General features: G+C 32.6%; 2 protein-coding genes across 5 annotated transcripts in view; one reads left to right on the top strand and one right to left on the bottom strand.

Annotated features, from left to right (window-relative positions):
• Positions 1-1,645: 1,645 nt before the first annotated feature.
• Positions 1,646-5,703, top strand: LOC109545149. 3 transcript variants are annotated; one of them, XM_019915665.2, is made up of 11 exons: positions 1,878-1,938; positions 2,526-2,705; positions 2,764-2,949; positions 3,266-3,422; positions 3,493-3,653; positions 3,795-3,902; positions 3,966-4,121; positions 4,376-4,553; positions 4,828-5,051; positions 5,193-5,355; positions 5,465-5,703. In XM_019915665.2, exons 3-11 carry the CDS (start codon positions 2,771-2,773, stop codon positions 5,597-5,599), a joined length of 1,461 nt encoding a protein of 486 aa, XP_019771224.1. In that variant the 5' UTR covers positions 1,878-1,938; positions 2,526-2,705; positions 2,764-2,770; the 3' UTR covers positions 5,600-5,703. The 3 variants fall into 3 exon arrangements, with proteins under 3 accessions (XP_019771223.1, XP_019771222.1, XP_019771224.1); XM_019915664.2 differs by lacking the exon at positions 2,526-2,705 and having other exon boundaries at positions 1,646-1,938; positions 5,468-5,703; XM_019915663.2 differs by lacking the exon at positions 2,526-2,705 and having other exon boundaries at positions 1,646-1,938.
• Positions 5,635-17,833, bottom strand: part of LOC109545148 (A disintegrin and metalloproteinase with thrombospondin motifs adt-1) — a 30,677-nt gene continuing 18,478 nt past the window's right edge. For both annotated transcript variants that reach the window (XM_019915662.2, XM_048667835.1), the window contains 15 exons: positions 15,771-16,367; positions 14,347-14,608; positions 11,712-11,817; positions 11,514-11,648; positions 10,038-10,144; positions 9,724-9,866; positions 9,426-9,643; positions 8,654-8,835; positions 8,085-8,192; positions 6,766-6,897; positions 6,559-6,704; positions 6,350-6,461; positions 6,123-6,280; positions 5,908-6,070; positions 5,635-5,851 (listed from right to left, as the gene is read on the bottom strand). In XM_019915662.2, the coding sequence (XP_019771221.2) occupies positions 5,703-5,851; positions 5,908-6,070; positions 6,123-6,280; positions 6,350-6,461; positions 6,559-6,704; positions 6,766-6,897; positions 8,085-8,192; positions 8,654-8,835; positions 9,426-9,643; positions 9,724-9,866; positions 10,038-10,144; positions 11,514-11,648; positions 11,712-11,817; positions 14,347-14,608; positions 15,771-16,367 (2,718 nt within the window). In that variant the 3' untranslated portion in view covers positions 5,635-5,702. The remainder of the gene's footprint in view (positions 5,852-5,907; positions 6,071-6,122; positions 6,281-6,349; positions 6,462-6,558; positions 6,705-6,765; positions 6,898-8,084; positions 8,193-8,653; positions 8,836-9,425; positions 9,644-9,723; positions 9,867-10,037; positions 10,145-11,513; positions 11,649-11,711; positions 11,818-14,346; positions 14,609-15,770; positions 16,368-17,833) is intronic.

Below are 17,833 nucleotides of genomic sequence, written 5' to 3'. Positions count from 1 at the left end.
CCATCATTTTTTAGTTTTCACTTGTCACTTTTTTCACTTGTTTTGAGATTTATTTTAAGGGTTCATTTATCAATAATATGTTTAATTCCAAAATTAAAATCAATTCCTGGGTTCTTCAGTCATTTATTGTTCATTTATCAATTTAAAAAAACGTAATGTTAAACGTAAACGTAAAAATACTCCAAATACATGCCAAGGCGTAAAGTAGCAACAACGCTACACATTAAAACTGATGATGGTGGAAAACACCGAAACGTTTTTTTAAATTGATAAATGAACAATAAATGACTGAAGAACCCAGGAATTGATTTTAATTTTGGAATTGAAACACAGTCAGGAAAGTACGTACAATATGTTTAATGTTTCTTCAAAATTTCAGGATTATCCGGTTTCTGCAAATTTACTCTTTTTTCTAAATGCTCAATTTTCTGAAGATTCACTTAAAAAATACTGACAATCTTGAGGTATTTTTCGCGAAAAATTATGAAATAAATTGAGAAATAAGCACTCGCCTCCTTCGTCGTTTTGAAAAAAGTTTTTAAATCCCTTTCCGGTTTGGAATTTTGGACAAAAATAAAAAAAAATGAAAAGAAACGAACTGAATAAGCAAAAGTTTATAATAAATTATTTGGAAAACTTGTCACCTCCATTCCTGTGAAGACTAGAAGAGCTTGTAAAATGAATGTGGTTTTGTAGTTTTGATTGATTTTTTTGTTTTACTTTCTACTCAAAAATGCTCTATTTTGTAGAGTTTCACTTAAAAATACTGACGATCTGGAGGTCTTTTACGCGGAAAATTACAAGATGAATCTATAGTTTTGTAGGAATTTTACGAAAACTTTTTTCAACGTCAAATATTAGTCGAAATTTCTCCCGTTTTTCCCGAAAATAATTTAGATTTTCTCAAAAACCGATTTCAGAACTAAGTGTTTAATGAATCAGTTTTTTTTACCTAAAATGACAAAATTTGCTTCATTCATCGGTTTGCAGGGAACTTTAGAAAACCCTTTTCTGCTTCGAATTTGGCACAAAAACCAAATAATTGTATTTCGTTTTTTACCGAATGTAGTTAAGATTATTTTGAAAAAACGGGCACAGAGCAAAAGTCCTCAAAAAAATTGTTTGGAATATTCGCTACCCTCATCGCTCTGAAGATTTTTCAAGTTTTTTTAAAAAATCAGGTCATTCCAGATTTTCTTTTTTTCTTTTCGGCAAACTTTTGCATCTTCGAATTTTGGACAAAACCTGAAAAATTTCCTTGAACAGAACAAGTGAAAGTTTATAATCAATTATTCGGAAAACTCGTCATTTTTGTCGCTGTGAATAATTTGGTTTATTCACATTCCGGTTTATTCACTTTTAGGTCAATATTTCTGAGCAAAACTTTCTCTGAACAGAAAAGCGCGTTTTTTTGTTTTAGAATTAGTTCCACTTTTCAGTCTTTTTCAATTTAATTTTTCCCGTTTTATTCAATTACCCCAATAAACAGCACTGAAAACTTCAAATTCTACAAAAATCAGCTCTCTGTAACCATAACTCGCAAAATCTTGCTAGTCTTCCAGCCAGGTAAATAAGCACCGATGCCACACGTGGCAAAGGATACATTCAGAAAAAGCCGTTACAGCTGGCACAAAGGCAACATCGCGTATTATTTGAGGTTGGAATTTGCCACTTGACAATCGTTTGAAAGAATTTATGGTTTAATTCAGTGAATAAACTTTTTGTAAAAAATAGTGCATATTTCATAATGGAAGGACCTGACGGAGATGATCTCTTAAAAGTTCTGGATAGTCTTAATATAGATCTAGGAAATATTAGCTCCAACCCCAATGTAATCAATGCCTGGTTTGATAGTGATTGTCCTGATACCAGAAAATTGTTAAACTGGATCACTACTCTATCTCCGAAAAATTATGTGTCACCTTTAGAACTAACGGAGTAAGTATTCATCCAAGTAGATGCCTGGTAACAGTGAGCGACTGCCTGCAAAAACGCAGACCTTACAACTGTAAATTTTCTAACTAGAAATGAGGTTTATTGGAATCCATTTAAGTAGTAGTCCAAGTTATTTAATATAGTTTAGGCACTTGGCTCTTGAAGCAAAAAGCAAAATAACTCTCTTAACTTATGGTAATAGCCCATCATTCTTAGTAGACATGGACAGTTAATATATGATGCTCATAGGTCGATTCGGTGGAGACAGTACAATTTTTTCATCACGTTTCAATGTGGTTTAATCCTGCTAAATACTACTAATCAATTAACGCGAAAAGAAAGCATACAGGCCCATTCTACAAGCCTCACAATTACAATCTCGGAGACAATTGACGCTTTTACCTCTATGGTCTCAATTTATGCTTTGCCCCATTATAAGCTCTTATATCTTATATTATCATATTAGTAGTCATTGATTGTTAATAATTTGAATAAAACACCATTTAAATTCAAGTTTCATTCTGTCATTCTACTGATTTTAATTTGGTACTAAAATATATTTTCCTTTATTACATGTGCGGATTTTCCAGTTACCAGCAGTGAAATTTGTCAATTATGAAGTTAAAAATTAAAAAGAAGCTGCATTTAATATTTGCCTGCAAAAATCTACTATTTTTTTAATAATTCGAGGCATTTACTAAAATTCTTTGAACGTTTGCCATTACTAAGAAGGGAAACAACTATTTTACATGTGACGTTTAAGAGTAATAGTACGAAATACGTAATCAAGTGATTTTCTGTATTGTTCACTAGTTGTATTTTATTCAGATTCGAGATGATCGAAAATAAGCTAAGTGCCACGCAATGTGCTGTGGAGCTTCGAAAGCTTAATGATAATTACATCTCTATACTGAATACAAATTTGCAGTCAGAAGAAATATCATATATTGCCGATGAAATAGCTTTATTGGAAACTGAAAACGAAGGACTGAACCAATTGGTGAAATACTATGAGTAAGTTGCGTTTTTGAAGTTCGATATGCTTGCCGTTTATCTATAGGGAGTACTTTAATTGAAATTACGACTCTGAAATTAAGTGAGAGACTGGTATATTTCAGTTCAAATAATTTCGAATAATTTCTATTTATTGATAAATCAAAAACATATTTTCATATGTAAACTTACATTCAGTCATCCTCTACGACACACTTGTGAAATATGTGAATATGTAAATTCAGAAAATCCACCGTCTATCGAATTTAATTGAGTTTTTCAGTTTTTCGTTTATAGCAAACAAGCCAGTTGCTGTTTAAATTGTTTAAATTTTCAGGCGGAAGCATAATAACATATCTTTAGAGCTTAGTCGCCAAAACCAAAAGGAAATTAACTCCAATGTGGCATGTAAAAAGTTACAAGAGTCGTGTGAGGAATTATGCGACAAACTAGATAAGTCTGATATGAAGTTACAAAGCTTATTCAAAAAATGCGTAAGTTAGTACAATTAAGTGCCATATCCTTGATTTCATGTGTTTATGTGCTTTTATAACATTATTTCAGAATGCAAATATTAATTCAGAATCCCCAATAATTGATAACTACTTCTCTGAGGATGTTAATAATATCAATTTTTCTTTGGCTCCCATCATTGAAATGTGTAGAGGTGCGATTGATGAATCTGATGATTGGTGGCTGGATACAAAAGAGACATATAGAAAAAGGTATAAAAACATCTGTGTTAATTTATGCATGTTCTTCTGTCAGACAATACTGCTATGAAATAATCTATACGAACTTCTGTTGCCTTAAAAACAGTTGTTATTCGAAAAAATTAGTCCTAATTTTCTTCTGTATTATTGTAGGATTTTTTGTAGCCAACAGAAATATCTAGGGAATAAAGTGGAAATAGAATCCTTGGAGAAAGTGTTGGACTATTTATATCAATTTAATATACGTGATTTATACGAATGGTAAAAATTTCAAGCACGCTATTTTTCTCATTTCATAAATAATTTGTTAATTGTTACTATTAGCCTCAGTTTGAAAAATGCGAAAGATGATGTGTATGAAAATGAGATGTCTGGAGAAAATTGGCGTGATTCTCTTTGTAAAATTTCCTCAAATGTTGCTAATTATCATATTCAACAAATTCAATCACAGGATACACAACGAAATTTAGAAAGATTCAGGTAAGTTCTTTTAGGGAATTTCTATAATGATTATCTAGATAAGTTTGGATTTTAAAAATGTTATCATCTCTGTTACAAATTTTAAACTGCCCAGCTATCACACATTAGCCATATTAAAAACATCCAAAATAATAGATTTTTGAAGAAGAAATACATATGTATTGCTACTTTATACAAGAGAATAATATCTGAAATTTAAAAATGTCTTTTGAAGTTATAATATTCTCATTAACACAATTCGATATTTATTTCAGGAAAATATTCCAAACCGTTTCCAATCTGATTACAAATATTACCCAGCGCTATTCATATTACTTGTTAACTATCTACATTCAGCTTCAAGAAAAAAAGCGGGTTGAATTTGTAAGTGAAATTTACAGGACAGCGCATACCTATGTTTCAGAAGAACTAAGTATGTGCGAAGTTAGAACGGTAAGAAATTTAAATTGACCTGCATACGTTTGTGTTTGTAGAGTTAATTCGCCACTAATATTGAGTGGTTTTACAAAGAACGATTTGTATTATAAGTAAACTTTTAGTAAGAAGAAATGTTCATATAAAAAATAAGGATTTGGTTTTTTAAGTCTACATTTCTAAGATTACTATTTGCTTGCTGAAAAATGTGGTTTGCAATTTGAATAGGTCTAAAATAAATATTTTCTTTGATTATGCTTGAGGCAATAATGGCTTTTGTATATTGTATAAGGAACAAATGGAGCAGATTATTGGAGAATACAAATCCTATATGCAAAAGCCAATATATGAAAGATGGACAGTGTTATCATCAATAGCTAAAATGTTATCTTGCGATGACTGTACGTTAACTTCAATCGTAGACGCGATTGGAAATATCAAGGCTCAAATAAATACTTTGGAACTGGCACTATTTACTGTTGATATGAAAAGTGAAGATATGAAGGCAAACAATTTGTAAGTTTAGTTGTTATAACTTCATCTTAATTAGACAGTCATGTCACAAAAATAGTTGCTTACAGGGTGTAATTTAGGTATAAACAATCTAATATATTGCTAATAATATACAATATACCACTATTGCAATTTCGATTCTAGATATCATAACATTAAAGTTCTAAAGGACTTTTTAACTTCCGGTCCTACTTATGGGATAATCTTAGTACCTTTAGACCTGAGGAAATGTTGGCAGATGGTTAAGAAACATTTGCAAAAAGAGTCTGAAACTGTTGAAAAAGCTGCTCGGATATTCAGAGAAATGGTGAGTGAATTTCTATATTTGTCAAAAGTCCGTTGTGTAGGTATATTCTTACGTTCAATGTAACAAATTTACTGTTCTACATGACTTCTCCTTATACTACGTATTTTAGAAGAAGTCCATGACTGAGGCTAATAAATTGAAAATACAGCTGTGGACAAATTTCTTAACACAACCGCAAAAATTAGACTCAGTTCTGAAGAAGGCAGAAGCTGATTTCAACCAGAGAAATACGAAATTTTATTGAAATGCTTAGGTTATTTACGTGGCAAAAAATGTAATCTCCATAAAAATTGTTTATTTTTGCACAAATTTGGTCAATAAAAATTACATATACTATCTATAATAAATTATGTATAGTTCGCATTGTCGTGGTCGATAGTTTCAGAGTCAAACTCTTGGCCGAAATGGTAGTTGGGTTTAATATCCGAATCTTTATGGATATGGATTGGATTATTATAATCTACATTGAAAAACTTCATAGATTGATCAGTCAAACCTAAAAATGTATAACCAGTCCTACTTAATTCGTGTCAAGTAATTAACAAAAAATACCTGCTAAAGTCTTATTAAATCTTTCCACAATTGCATCTAGTTCTTCTTGCTTCAACTTAACCGTTACTTTGGTGCTGTTTCTATCTAAGGATCTTTTGTTTCTGGACAATAGTGGGAGCGTAAACTCACTCTCAGATAAAGGTGTGTCATCAGAACCAAACCCCTATAAGCATTATTTTAGAGGCAATATTTATAAAAGATTTTCGTCTACTTACTAAACATTTTCCACTAATGCAGAATGCCTTTTTATCGGTCGATCCTCTGGAACAGTCCGTTCCAAATGGGAACCATCCGTCTTCACCATTAACTAAGTAAAATCGATGAGAGATGTTTTCATCCTGACAAGCCACGCGGCACGGCCTATCTGGATCCTCTGCACACAATAATTTTTAATTGGTATATTATTTTCTCAAAATGGGGGATTTTGAGTTTTGTTATTTACCGAGTGATGGTGAAATCTGCATTCCTAATCCAGATAATCGCCTCACCCTGTCTTTGTATTTGGAGCAAATCATAGAGGCATGTTGAAAGGGACTTTTCACTTTGCCACATCCCTAAAAAAATATTGATAGCATTGTAAAGCAAGTAGTCTGATAAAGCTATGCGGAATTTATTTGATTTGAGTTTACGCAATCAAAACGGAAGACTTACATACTGTTCGGGTTGACATAACTGTATGCTGCTTTTACTCATCTTTTTGTTCATTACCAGTCTAATTCCTGACCCTGGAGAGATGCAATTGTAATGACAACCGCTGGCGCTTTTCCAGCGTATTGCACCTTCTCTTCTTCTCAACCCTGAATTGAATAAAAATCAATTAGTACAGTTAAAGATAGAGTTTTTCCATTTTCGGTTTACCTGTTCTCCAAGAAATTTCATTGTTGTCCTTGTCAATAGGACACAGATCTGGCATTTGTGTAAAAACAGCTTCTTCGAAAGGGTCGCACACAAATTCTTCACATCGCCCGTTGATGCAATAACTTGGGCGACCTTAAAATTAGGATTTATTATGAGGTAGATTTTAAATTGTGTATATTTGATTCAAAAACAGTTAATGGTTACATTTGTGAAACGTTGCAACAAAAATTCAGCCAGATTGCTTCTAAGTTCAACGCCAAACCACTCGTAACAATACATGTTCTGATTATAACACCCGATTTTTTTGGGCAAAATATGAGAATTTATGTCGGTAAATATTTAATTTCCAGGTGTTGAAATAAACTTAAATTAATTTCCTTTTTAATTTAAAATAAAAAAGGGGAGTAAGGTATTTTTTTCACCCATTAGAATGATTCAAGAATTACCAAATTTGTGCAGTTTTTGTGATGTTTGCAAGTTTTATCGTATTTTTGGATAACACAATTTAAAGCACAACTTTTTCGAGTGCTGAATTGTTTGCGGATCTCCAAATAAATATTTTCCGCTTTTTGTTGCTGTTGAAATAAAAACGTTAAACTCCAGGAACATTGGAAAGATTTATCAAATGCTTTTATATTAAGAACTTCTTGTCCTTGGACGTAAGTTTTTGGTCTTTGGAGGTCCAGTAAATATATCTAAAATTGAATCAAGAATCTTGTGAATATTGTCCGATTTATCATATTATACAGGGTGTCGCGAAAGCTCATGATCAAAAGGGTACTGCGATATTCTTTAGACCAAAAGAAGACGATCTGACCTAACTTTTATTAACAAAAAATGTCTGACTCGTCTGCTATTGATGGTCAAAGTTCTTCAAAAAAATTATCTTTTTCGAAATATCGGGAGAATGGTTCGATGTATTTTAATGAAACTCGCTGGGAATTTGTTCTTAGGTAAGACTCATATTTTGATGAAACAATCGAGTTCAGCCGTTTTGGACAAGTGGTGAATGCTTGAGTGTCGTGGTACAAAAACTACCAGAACTTTTTAGTTGGAGGATGAAATCAACTCATTTTCTTTTAGGTTGATGCACTAATCATTTGTTTACAATTTTGTGCTCTTTGTAAAATCTTGTAGCATTCATAGTTTTTACGCAAAAAAATATGTCTGTTTTCTAGTCACTTAGCAATGCTAGTGTTTAATTAAACCGAACGGTCAATCACGGAGGTGGCTCTGATGTTGCACTTACTATAGAATTAATTCATGTTATGAACCGGGTTAAAAAAAAGTTAGTCTGCTTAGTTAATTCTCAAACTTACCGTATCTATTTCTCCTTGTTTGGCATGCTGTTCCATCTGGAAATGTCCAACCTCTGCTCTTTGTAGCACCATTGCGCTTCTGACACCAAACCACACACGCTTCTTCAGCTAAATTAAGTAGAAACAAGGTAAAAACTGACAAGTAAATGTTTTAGACTATGCCGAGTGGTTCAAATTAGATATCAAACTTTTAAATGTTTTTTAATCATTTTTTTATTATAGAAATACGGACATTTTTATTCGTTCATTTATTGACCATTTATTGATTCATAGGGGTAAAATACTTCTGATTTATTTGGCCGCAAAATACTCCTCCAATGAATCATTTCTGCTGAATTTACTCCAGTTTTTAATTTAATCATTATCTCGTATCTAGTCTTACTCAAAAGGCATTATAATACATTGTTATTAAGGAAAAGTTGGAGCAAAATAATTATTTTTTACGAACACCTGAATTGATACGCACGATACGACTTGAACGCATGATACGTCTTTTAATGTAAGGCGATATTTTTTTATATCTTCATCGGAAAGACACTACAAATATAATCGTTTCAACATTTACTTACGATCAGAGCTAATCTTTTGCATCCCCGATCCCGTTAAATCTTTATCCACTTCTTTCGCTCGAGTGCAAATTTGCTCAGCAAATTCTTTTATAGTTAGTCTAGGAACATTTAGGCATTGTTGAGCGTTGCAGGTCTGATATTTGCGTTCGAGACCATCACAGTTTTGACCAGTACCTTGAGGGCTGAAATTAACTTATCAGTAATTTCTTTTTATGGGGCGATACATGGCAAAGTGGTTTTTAATATGAATAAATACAATAATTTTAATGCAATTTGTTACGAGTTTTGAAGTGTTCAGTATAGTTTTAAGGAATCGTACACAGAGCAAAGCTGAAAATACTCATAAATACTAATTTTGAATGAAGCAACAAACGACTTTTTTAGATCTAAATTTCTTAACAATGAAGGCTTTCACGGCCGGTTAAATCACATTTAGGAATGTTTTCCGGGCTTTGAAGCCGTGGTCTATAGGAATTTCTTCCTGACGTTTCGTCCACAACTGCGGTGGACATTATCAAAGGCGATGAGGCAGTAGGCGAAGTGATCTCCCGTGCTTTCCGACTAAGACTAGAATGATACGGATACAGTCTTAGTCGGAAAGCACGGGAGATCACTTCGCCCACTGCCTCATCGCCTTTGATAATGTCCACCGCAGTTGTGGACGAAACGTCAGGAAGAAATTCCCACAGACCACGGCTTCAAAGCCCGGAAAACATTCCTAAATGTAAATTTCTTAACGTTTCTACGAAAATCTTAGAGACTGTCCTTTTACCTTGGATTATTGCACAATCTCTGCGACACAACAATTCCAGTGCTTCCACTTCTCAGCCGTCCTTCTTCTCCAAACAGACATCCCGAAGCGCATTCGCTAAGCTTCCAATCACCCCATCCGCCATTCACTTGACCAGAGTCCGGACTTTGTTTCAAAGCGCCGCTGTATGATTGTTTTGGAATGGATCCTTTTGCTATACATCGTCCACCTCGACACCACTACACAAAAAAAATGTCCAGTTAACTTTTTTGTATAACAGTACGTTGTTCAGTGCTTTTATATTCCAATATTTACCTACCATACCGTTCCCGCAATATGTTCCTTCCAGAGCTGGATGTGATGTCCAAGTGTATCTTTCCCTTTCACAATGTAAGTCTCTGCACACATCGTCCAGTGGCTGCTGAGAAGAGTGTTTGCTTCCTCTGCCATATTTTAGCATACCTAAAACAATGAAAAATTACTTTACAGTGAAAATGTGTAAGTGGATTTGATCAATATTGGAGATTCGATAAGAAACAGTTTCTTAACATAAATAACGTACTTACAATCAAGTTTTGGTTTTTGAACATTCAATAATTCCCAGGTAAGGGCTGGATACTCATTACTACTTACATTGCTGATCAGCATTAAATCTTTCTCCAGGCAATGCTCCTTCCGCACCATGATCCAACTGACCTGCGGAACTACCATGGTCAAGAAGGCATCTTGATTGAGGAGTGCTGAAAAAACAAGTAAGTGGTTTTATTATCAAAATAATAAAATTTAGCAACATTTTTTGCGGTGTTAATGTTCGACTAAAACAAAGGGGAGTTTGGGAACAGAGAGTTCACGAACGAAGAGTTTAAAACCACATGAAACCCTTGTTTTATGCCTTTTGAGTCACAGAACAGTTTTTTTTTTAGTCACTACACTTTTGCTTTGCAATTTCGTCAAGCACTTTAAGTCAGTGAAGGTTGTTGAACATTGTTTCCTATTTTAAAGATGTTTCAATAATCCTGGAAGGCAAAATGTAGTTGCCGACTTACTGATGACAGATTTTAAATTAAGCATAATGTTGATACTATTTATACGAAATTACAAAATGTGGACGATATTTGAAGCGGGTTGTTCTACAGAGTGTATGTTTTCATACTTTTTCGTACAACACCCTTAATTTATTTTCATATAAACTGTACCAGGATACGATGTGGCGATATAGGAAGTAAAGATGGGAATAACAGCTATATTTTGTAAGCGCGGTGGATGCTAAAAGCTATCTATAATCATATGGCGTGCTATTTTTAAAGCTGCTTTCATAAAGTTTGAAATCTCGTTTCAATATTTGATTATGGTGACAACATCTTTTTAATTAATATTTTGTTTAAATGGTTCAGTTAAATATTTTGTGTGCCCTTATTTATATATTAGATAATGCGATTTTAGACAATTATTTTTTAATTATTGACTGTTGAAAGTAAAAGATTCATTGTTTATGCAAATGTCTTCAGCAGCGGATGTGCGTTTCCAAATTCAAGGCCTCAGACAATCATAAAAATAAATAACATCAATCCGATATTGTTTCGCTGTTTAACTGACTGTCAAGTAAAAAATTCCTCTTCAAAGATGTATATGCTCAATATAATCAGAAGTATAGCTGGCGCTATTCATTACGGAAATACATATAGTGAACGATTTTATTAACTCATATTCCCCATCAATCACTATCAGGAAACCGCGAATGAAAATATTCGGTTAAATGTGGAAAAACTGGGGCACTTAAAATACTAATTAATTGGCGCTCTAAAACTAATTTTAATCTCTGATCTAACGATTAAAAAACTGAGAAAATGGTGTTTCGCTGGTTATAACAGCGTTTCCAAAGTGTGGATCGCAACGGGTTTTAGGAAAGTGTTGCAAAGTGTGTATTTGTACTTTTTTATGTAAATATATGCTGGAAACGATGTGTGTTTTCAATAAATAACATCATTGTGTAGTCCATTGTGCAAAGATTGTATTTGGCTAAAACAGTCGCTATAAATCTAATATAAAAACTATAAATGAAAGTAAATATAAAATATTAAAAAATGCACACATTTTTTTTATACTTACTCTAAAAACTTTTGAAGATATCTTTTGCTGCACGCTGACCATGTAATTTTGCCGCTACCTAAAGTTGGGGACATAATGTAACTGCTCGGATCACAATCATTATCGGCTAAGGGACCGTCGTGTCTCATTCCCAAGCTAATCAGAAATGTTAAATTTTTCCCGAGTTTTTAATGAACATTAAAATTAATGAAGACTCACTTGTGTCCAATTTCATGTGCCACAACGTATACACTTTCAAAATGACGACCTTCATTTACTGTGCAGCTACTGGTAGCTGTGCACATGCCAGCCACTGGCGCTAGACCTAAAAATTAAATACAGAAAATGGAGATTAAAAAAGTTTAAATTGTGCCCGCACTGTCGAAATTCGCTTCCCAAAAAGCGCTGAGACTTGAATGGGATTAAGTAGTTTATCCTGCATTTGTCAGTTTCCGGACAAACTCAATTTAAAAGTTACGACTAGAAGAGTTACGTAAACTGCATTTTGGAGGGTTTTCGTAACAATCAAATAAACCCGACGTGATATATGTAGATAGTTCTAAGGTTAGCTAAGTAGTTCATATAACTACAATTCGGAGGCTGAGTTTTTTAATCAAAGTTTTTCTAAGGAGTTTTCATCATTCAATACAAACATTTTATTTCGAAGCCAATTTTCAGTTGCCACTAGTCACAAACTTATCGATAATTTGAAGATTGCAATGAACTGAATAGATTAAAAAACCCCAAGAATCTTCAATAAGCAGAGAACCCCTGCAATCTGTCTAACCAACCAAAAATATCGTCCAGACTGAAACTTTCGCTATACAGTCGGCAACCATATGCGAATTGAATTATCCTGAAGTTTCCCCCATTTTTCTTCATTTTCCTCCGGTTCTACCCCAACAAAATCGATAGGGGATGAAAGTTTCGTTGAAAAGGGCTGTTAATTCTGCGACCGGTAGATTGAAAGCATTTTTCATAAGCGCCACAGCATACGCCCCCTTGTGAATTCAGATATTTCAGAAAGTTAAATTAGCATTTTAAAAAGTTTATTACATTTTGCTTGGACTGCTGTTAACCAAAACTTGAATTATTTAATGCCCTGGCCAATTGGCCAGAGAATATTTTTGGACATGTGGTAATTTAAAATCACATGGACGCGACAAACGTTGAGAATGTTAATGAATAAAGCAATAAATATGAGAAACCAAGATAATTTGTGGACAATTCAATTTAACATTATCACAAGTTGAAGCGAATATTATCAGAAACCCATTTTTTTGTTCTATTCAATTGTCGTTATTGTGCGATAAAGTCCATGGTAAAGGAACTAAAAAATGCATACGGGTTATTCAAGGTGAGCGATAAGCTACTTGGAACAGTTCCAAGTCTATTTGTCCATAGACATGGAAATTTCTATTACAATCTACTATTCCAATAACAATGGCGATAAATATTTAAATAATCGATCAAGATACAGGATGTTCATATATTATTGTGCATTTAATTACTCAAAATATTTACAAGTGGAATTTAATAGTTTTGCTTAACTTTGTTTATCATATAAAAGCAGTTTTAAAGATAATAGAATTGAAAATGTCTGATTACATTGTCTGAAAAGACTGTAAATTGTAATATTATAGAAATGAACTAATGAGTATTTTAATCATCAAGATAAAATGCAAAGAAATAGTATGCCGATGGCTTGTGCTTTAAATTCTAATTTTTTAGTTCATCAACTGTTAACGGTTAATCTAGTTTTCTTCAAAAGATTATAATTTTGGATTAAACCAAACACTGATAGAATATTTGAAGAAAACCGAAAATCTATTTGCTGATAATGAAATTGATATATTTATTGCGGCTTTTATACTTTGGCTCATATTGTCCGCAACACGTTCATTGTTCAGCGATACAAATCAGACTTTTTGTATCAGTTAAAAACACATATAAAAGTGCCTGCACCTTTAAACTGCTAAGTAGTTCTCAACATTATTCAAAAATATGAACTATTTTCAAAATATATTTGCAAAAGTCGCAAAAGTTAATAGATTTCAAATGCACATTTGTCGTTTAGTTGATGTATCTTTTTTCCGATTTTAAAGAAATACAATATTTTTATTTGGATTAGGCGTATTCACTTTCTTTATTCTATTTGTGAAATCGGTTATACAGATGAAGTTGCCATTCAGTGATTGAATTGGGTAGTACTACCATTAGTTGGCCACCAAATAATCCTGATCTAACATGGTTCGATAGTTTTATGTGGTTCTCTAAAGGATGAAATTATAAAGTAAGAAGGAAACGCTTGCATGCGCTTTGCGAGAAGGAATGGAAATATATATTGATTCGGTGAATAATTCAGAAAATGTGTTTTCAAGTCTAACACCTGTCATTTTAAATCTGAAAATTAATCTAAAAAATATATAAGTAATACTTATTATTATGACGTGCAATGTTTTTGTTTAATCATGAAAACTACGAATTGGTAAAACAATTATATGACAAATTTATTTTTTTTATTCCAAAGATTTGAAAATGTTTTAACCAAATAACTAGACTATGAACTGATCTAAAAATAGACAAGATTAATTCGAAACATATCTACTTTTTTTTAAACTAGCTAAGTTTGTTTGTTTCATCCAATGACACTTTATCTTGAGCTTTATTAAACTTTATGGAACAAGGATTCAATATTTAAATTGCTTGCGACTTGACCATTTTTGGTCCCAATGAAAACTCTCACTGTTCACAAATATGTATATTATGAATCCACTTCACAAAGGTGAAAATATGATAAATAATCATTTTCTTGAATGAATAATTTATTGGGTTAAAAGTAGAAGATTCTCACCTACGACTTGATTCGATATCTTTCCATGCTTTCCTCTCACGTACAAGTCGAGTCCGGTAAGTATTAACGCGTGGTCCCAATGCAATGGTTGTCGATCACCAACCGGATTTTGGTTTCTTTGCCAGTTGCAGAAATTGGACAGAAATCTGTCGATATCCGGAGGTCTTACCAGACCTGCCACTTCGTCTTTCATAATTTCCAGTCGTTTAAGAACAAAATTAACTGGTCGTCCTAATGAAGAGTCATGGTAGAGCAGTTGAACCTTAAAGTGTGGTTTTAATAGAATTATTTATATTATCGTGATTAGCTAATATTAAGTGCTCATGAATATCTTGCAAAAAAATCGGCCAATCTGTAAGATGGCCACCAACAACTCCTGATTTGGTTCCATAAAGCATGATGTAAAACATACTTCGGCCGAAAACTAATGAGTTGCAAATTTTCTCACTTAATAAGCTCATTTATATCAAAGACTTGCACCTAGAATTGGACCTGTTCGGGAACAATTGCTGAATTTAACATGGAATGCTCTTTGCATTTTAAAATTCGCCAGATTTAAATATTCTATGCACGGCGTTGTTGTTTCTGTCACGATGGGACAAATGTTTTTCATTTAAAGTGAGTTTAAAAAACTGCATGCATTTAGATAAAGACAAAATAATTAATCCAGAGTTAGATTTAAATCGTGTTACTTTTCATGACTGTAGGTCCTTCAATTTTAAAACAAATTCGTTTCCTGGGTTTCAGTCATTTATTTACTTAATTCCTTGAGAATCAAGCCAAAATTTGGCGTAGCAACATCGTATACACAACCAACTGATGATGGTGGAAAGAAAAAACACCGAAACTTATTCTGAAGAATGAAATAAACTGTAATAGCGAAGCAAATAAATGACTGAAGCCCAGGAAACGAATTTGTATTAGATTTAAAATACTTTGTTAATTGAATGTCCTTAAAAAGTGGAAAAGTTTTTTTGATTTTTAGAATGAAATGTTTTGAACGAATGGAAATGCTTTCGTGTTAATTGAAGGTGACGACTAAGTGGGTCATTGGTAGAAAATTGAGTATAAGCGGTGTCATCTTTAATACATAATTTATTCAGTCATTATAAAATAAAAATATATTCATCAACTATTATTTATTTCAATCGATGTATTTTTAATAGCGTTTTTAAAACCGTAGAAAGTAGTATTAAAAAAATCTTTATGTATGTCACTTCACGCCTTAAATCCATAAATCAAAAGTCTTAGTCGATATTTTTCAGTTAATCGTCTACACTCTACATTTGAATTTCCAAACTAGTTATTGAAAAATACGTGTGAAATATGCTTGAGTATGTTCCCAATCAAACCCAATCTGTTCTAAAAGTAATAAACTTGCTTCTTAATGGTTGTGATAGACGAAAATAACCACGAGTACTTACTGCATTAATCATAGCCAAGACAAATCGGGTAATTTCCCGCTCTGTATCCACGGGAAAATTCGTTTTCATATGTTCAAACAAATCTCGATCGACAAAAACAGCGGTTTCCACAAAAACGGTGGCCCCAGCAGGAAAAGTATCTCGCCTGCTTCGTTTCAATGTCCTATTTGATTTTTTTCGTTCAACAAACATCACTTTGGCTTTTATTTCTTTGGTTTTATTAGGCGATTGCAAATAGACCCCACTGTCAGCATGTCCGTCGTTTGTTAATTTAGCTCCATTATTCTTTCCAGCTTCTTTTGATGTAGAATTAACATTACTTACATCTGGCTCTATGCGAAGTTTATTTTTTCTACTTAGTTTATTCGAGTCTTTCTTTATGCTATTAAGCAGCATTACTGGGCGAAAATAAGCTAGTTTACTATTGAAATCACTTAAAACGTCTAATTTTTCTTTAAGTCTATAGTAGTCTTTGTCTTTGAAAGTCTCATGCGAATTTCGTAGTAGTAAATGCGGTATGTACGTCGCATTATGGAATCTGCTTGGCAGTGGTTGGATGGAATAGTAATGGTTTTCATCGGAGTGGATTATACCATTCTGAAATCAAAAAATAGTGTAATGCATTTGTAATAAGTGCATCATTTGCATCGTTTGTGTTTTTCAAAAAAAAACGTGCTTCAGATAAAGTTTCTACAGGGTGGCAAATTAAACAATGCAAAATTGCTGAAAGGTCCAAGTGCTCTCACTTGGACAAAAACACTTTTTTTTTGTATTTCAACACCACATGCACAAATACCTCATATTTCGAAGGAATTTTTTGAATTTTTCCCCGATCTTGTTTATTTGTAATGGTCTCAGAAAAATTAACATTTTGGTCTTCAGTGATATATTTTTTTCTCTTGAATCTATTATCAAAATATAAGGTTCATGTTCCAGCTAAAACTTTACAGTCAACTTCAGAAAAAAATCTATACGGCATTGCAAAAAGTAACGAAATATTTGAAAGTGAACTTTAGTTGAAAGTCTGCTAGAATCACAATGCAATTCTGATTTGAGTCATTTTTTATGCAACCCTGTATATCAAATTTTCGTCTTGGATTGTCTATGAATTTTTGGCTTCAACATCAGCTCTAGATCGTGAAAATCGGATCAAAAAGTTGATTTTTAAAAACTACCCTGTAAATAGAAGAGATCGCCTAAACATTCAAAAACAGTTCGCGCTATTTGGTATCTTTCAAGTTTTCTGTTAACTAAAAACGATTCTATCGATCTACCTAGGAACATGCGAAACTCCGAAATTTGTCTGAGATGCTTAATTTTTATCAAAGCATTGACTAACAAAAAACAAATAGTGCTAAATAACGCTTCAAACAGAAGCCAAATTACTTGCAGCAACTAGAATTTATGCAGTTCCAAAATTAAGACAAATTTGGTTGCGTACCGTTCATTTTGTTGAGCAGTTTATTTCTAATTTAAATTTGTTTTCCATTTAAGATTTTTGATAATATGGAAGATTTTCACACAACGTCCAATTATAAGAAGCCAATTAAAACATAATTGGTTCGGTTGTGAACGTTTTTTATATTTTTTATATTTTGATAACCATATCCAGTGTCATTATTTTTGTTGGTTTATTGCTTTCGTGTTGATTCTTTTCGAAATGAAAGTACTTTATTAAGTGCATATTTTATTTTCAATATTTTTGTCCGTATAAAATATAATAATTAAATTAAATGCTCACGTTTTAATTGTAATTCTCTTTTAGTTTCAGCACTTCACTGTATGCAAACGAGTCATTTATTTGTTCTTATATGAACATTCTCCCGCACGATTGCATTTATTTTGCGATTGCATCCTATTTTTTACAAGTTTATAATAATAAGTATTTTTTTTTCTATTAAAGAAAATAACGAATTTTACTTTTCTAAAAAGCTTTGGGTTAATTTAGAAAATATGCGGAATAGCAGCATTTAATGAATGTTATATGATTGATTTGATAAAACAGTTAAAATACCCGAATAGATGACTATGAAAAAGAGTTATAGTAAAAGCGTCAAATCTAT

Source organism: Dendroctonus ponderosae, unplaced genomic scaffold, assembly GCF_020466585.1.
Source record: "Dendroctonus ponderosae isolate FM_Combo_2020 unplaced genomic scaffold, Dpon_F_20191213v2 Dpon_F_20191213_6, whole genome shotgun sequence".
Lineage (NCBI taxonomy): Eukaryota > Metazoa > Arthropoda > Insecta > Coleoptera > Curculionidae > Dendroctonus > Dendroctonus ponderosae.
This window is presented reverse-complemented; position numbering and strand designations above follow the sequence as displayed.

Coding starts and splice junctions, on each gene's coding strand:
- LOC109545149 (XM_019915663.2), top strand. CDS start 1,748: ATGGAAGGACCTGACGGAGATGATCTCTTAAAAGTTCTGGATAGTCTT. Junction 3,654..3,794: donor AAAGAGACATATAGAAAAAG/GTATAAAAACAT, acceptor GTATTATTGTAG/GATTTTTTGTAGCCAACAGA. Junction 3,903..3,965: donor ATACGTGATTTATACGAATG/GTAAAAATTTCA, acceptor TGTTACTATTAG/CCTCAGTTTGAAAAATGCGA.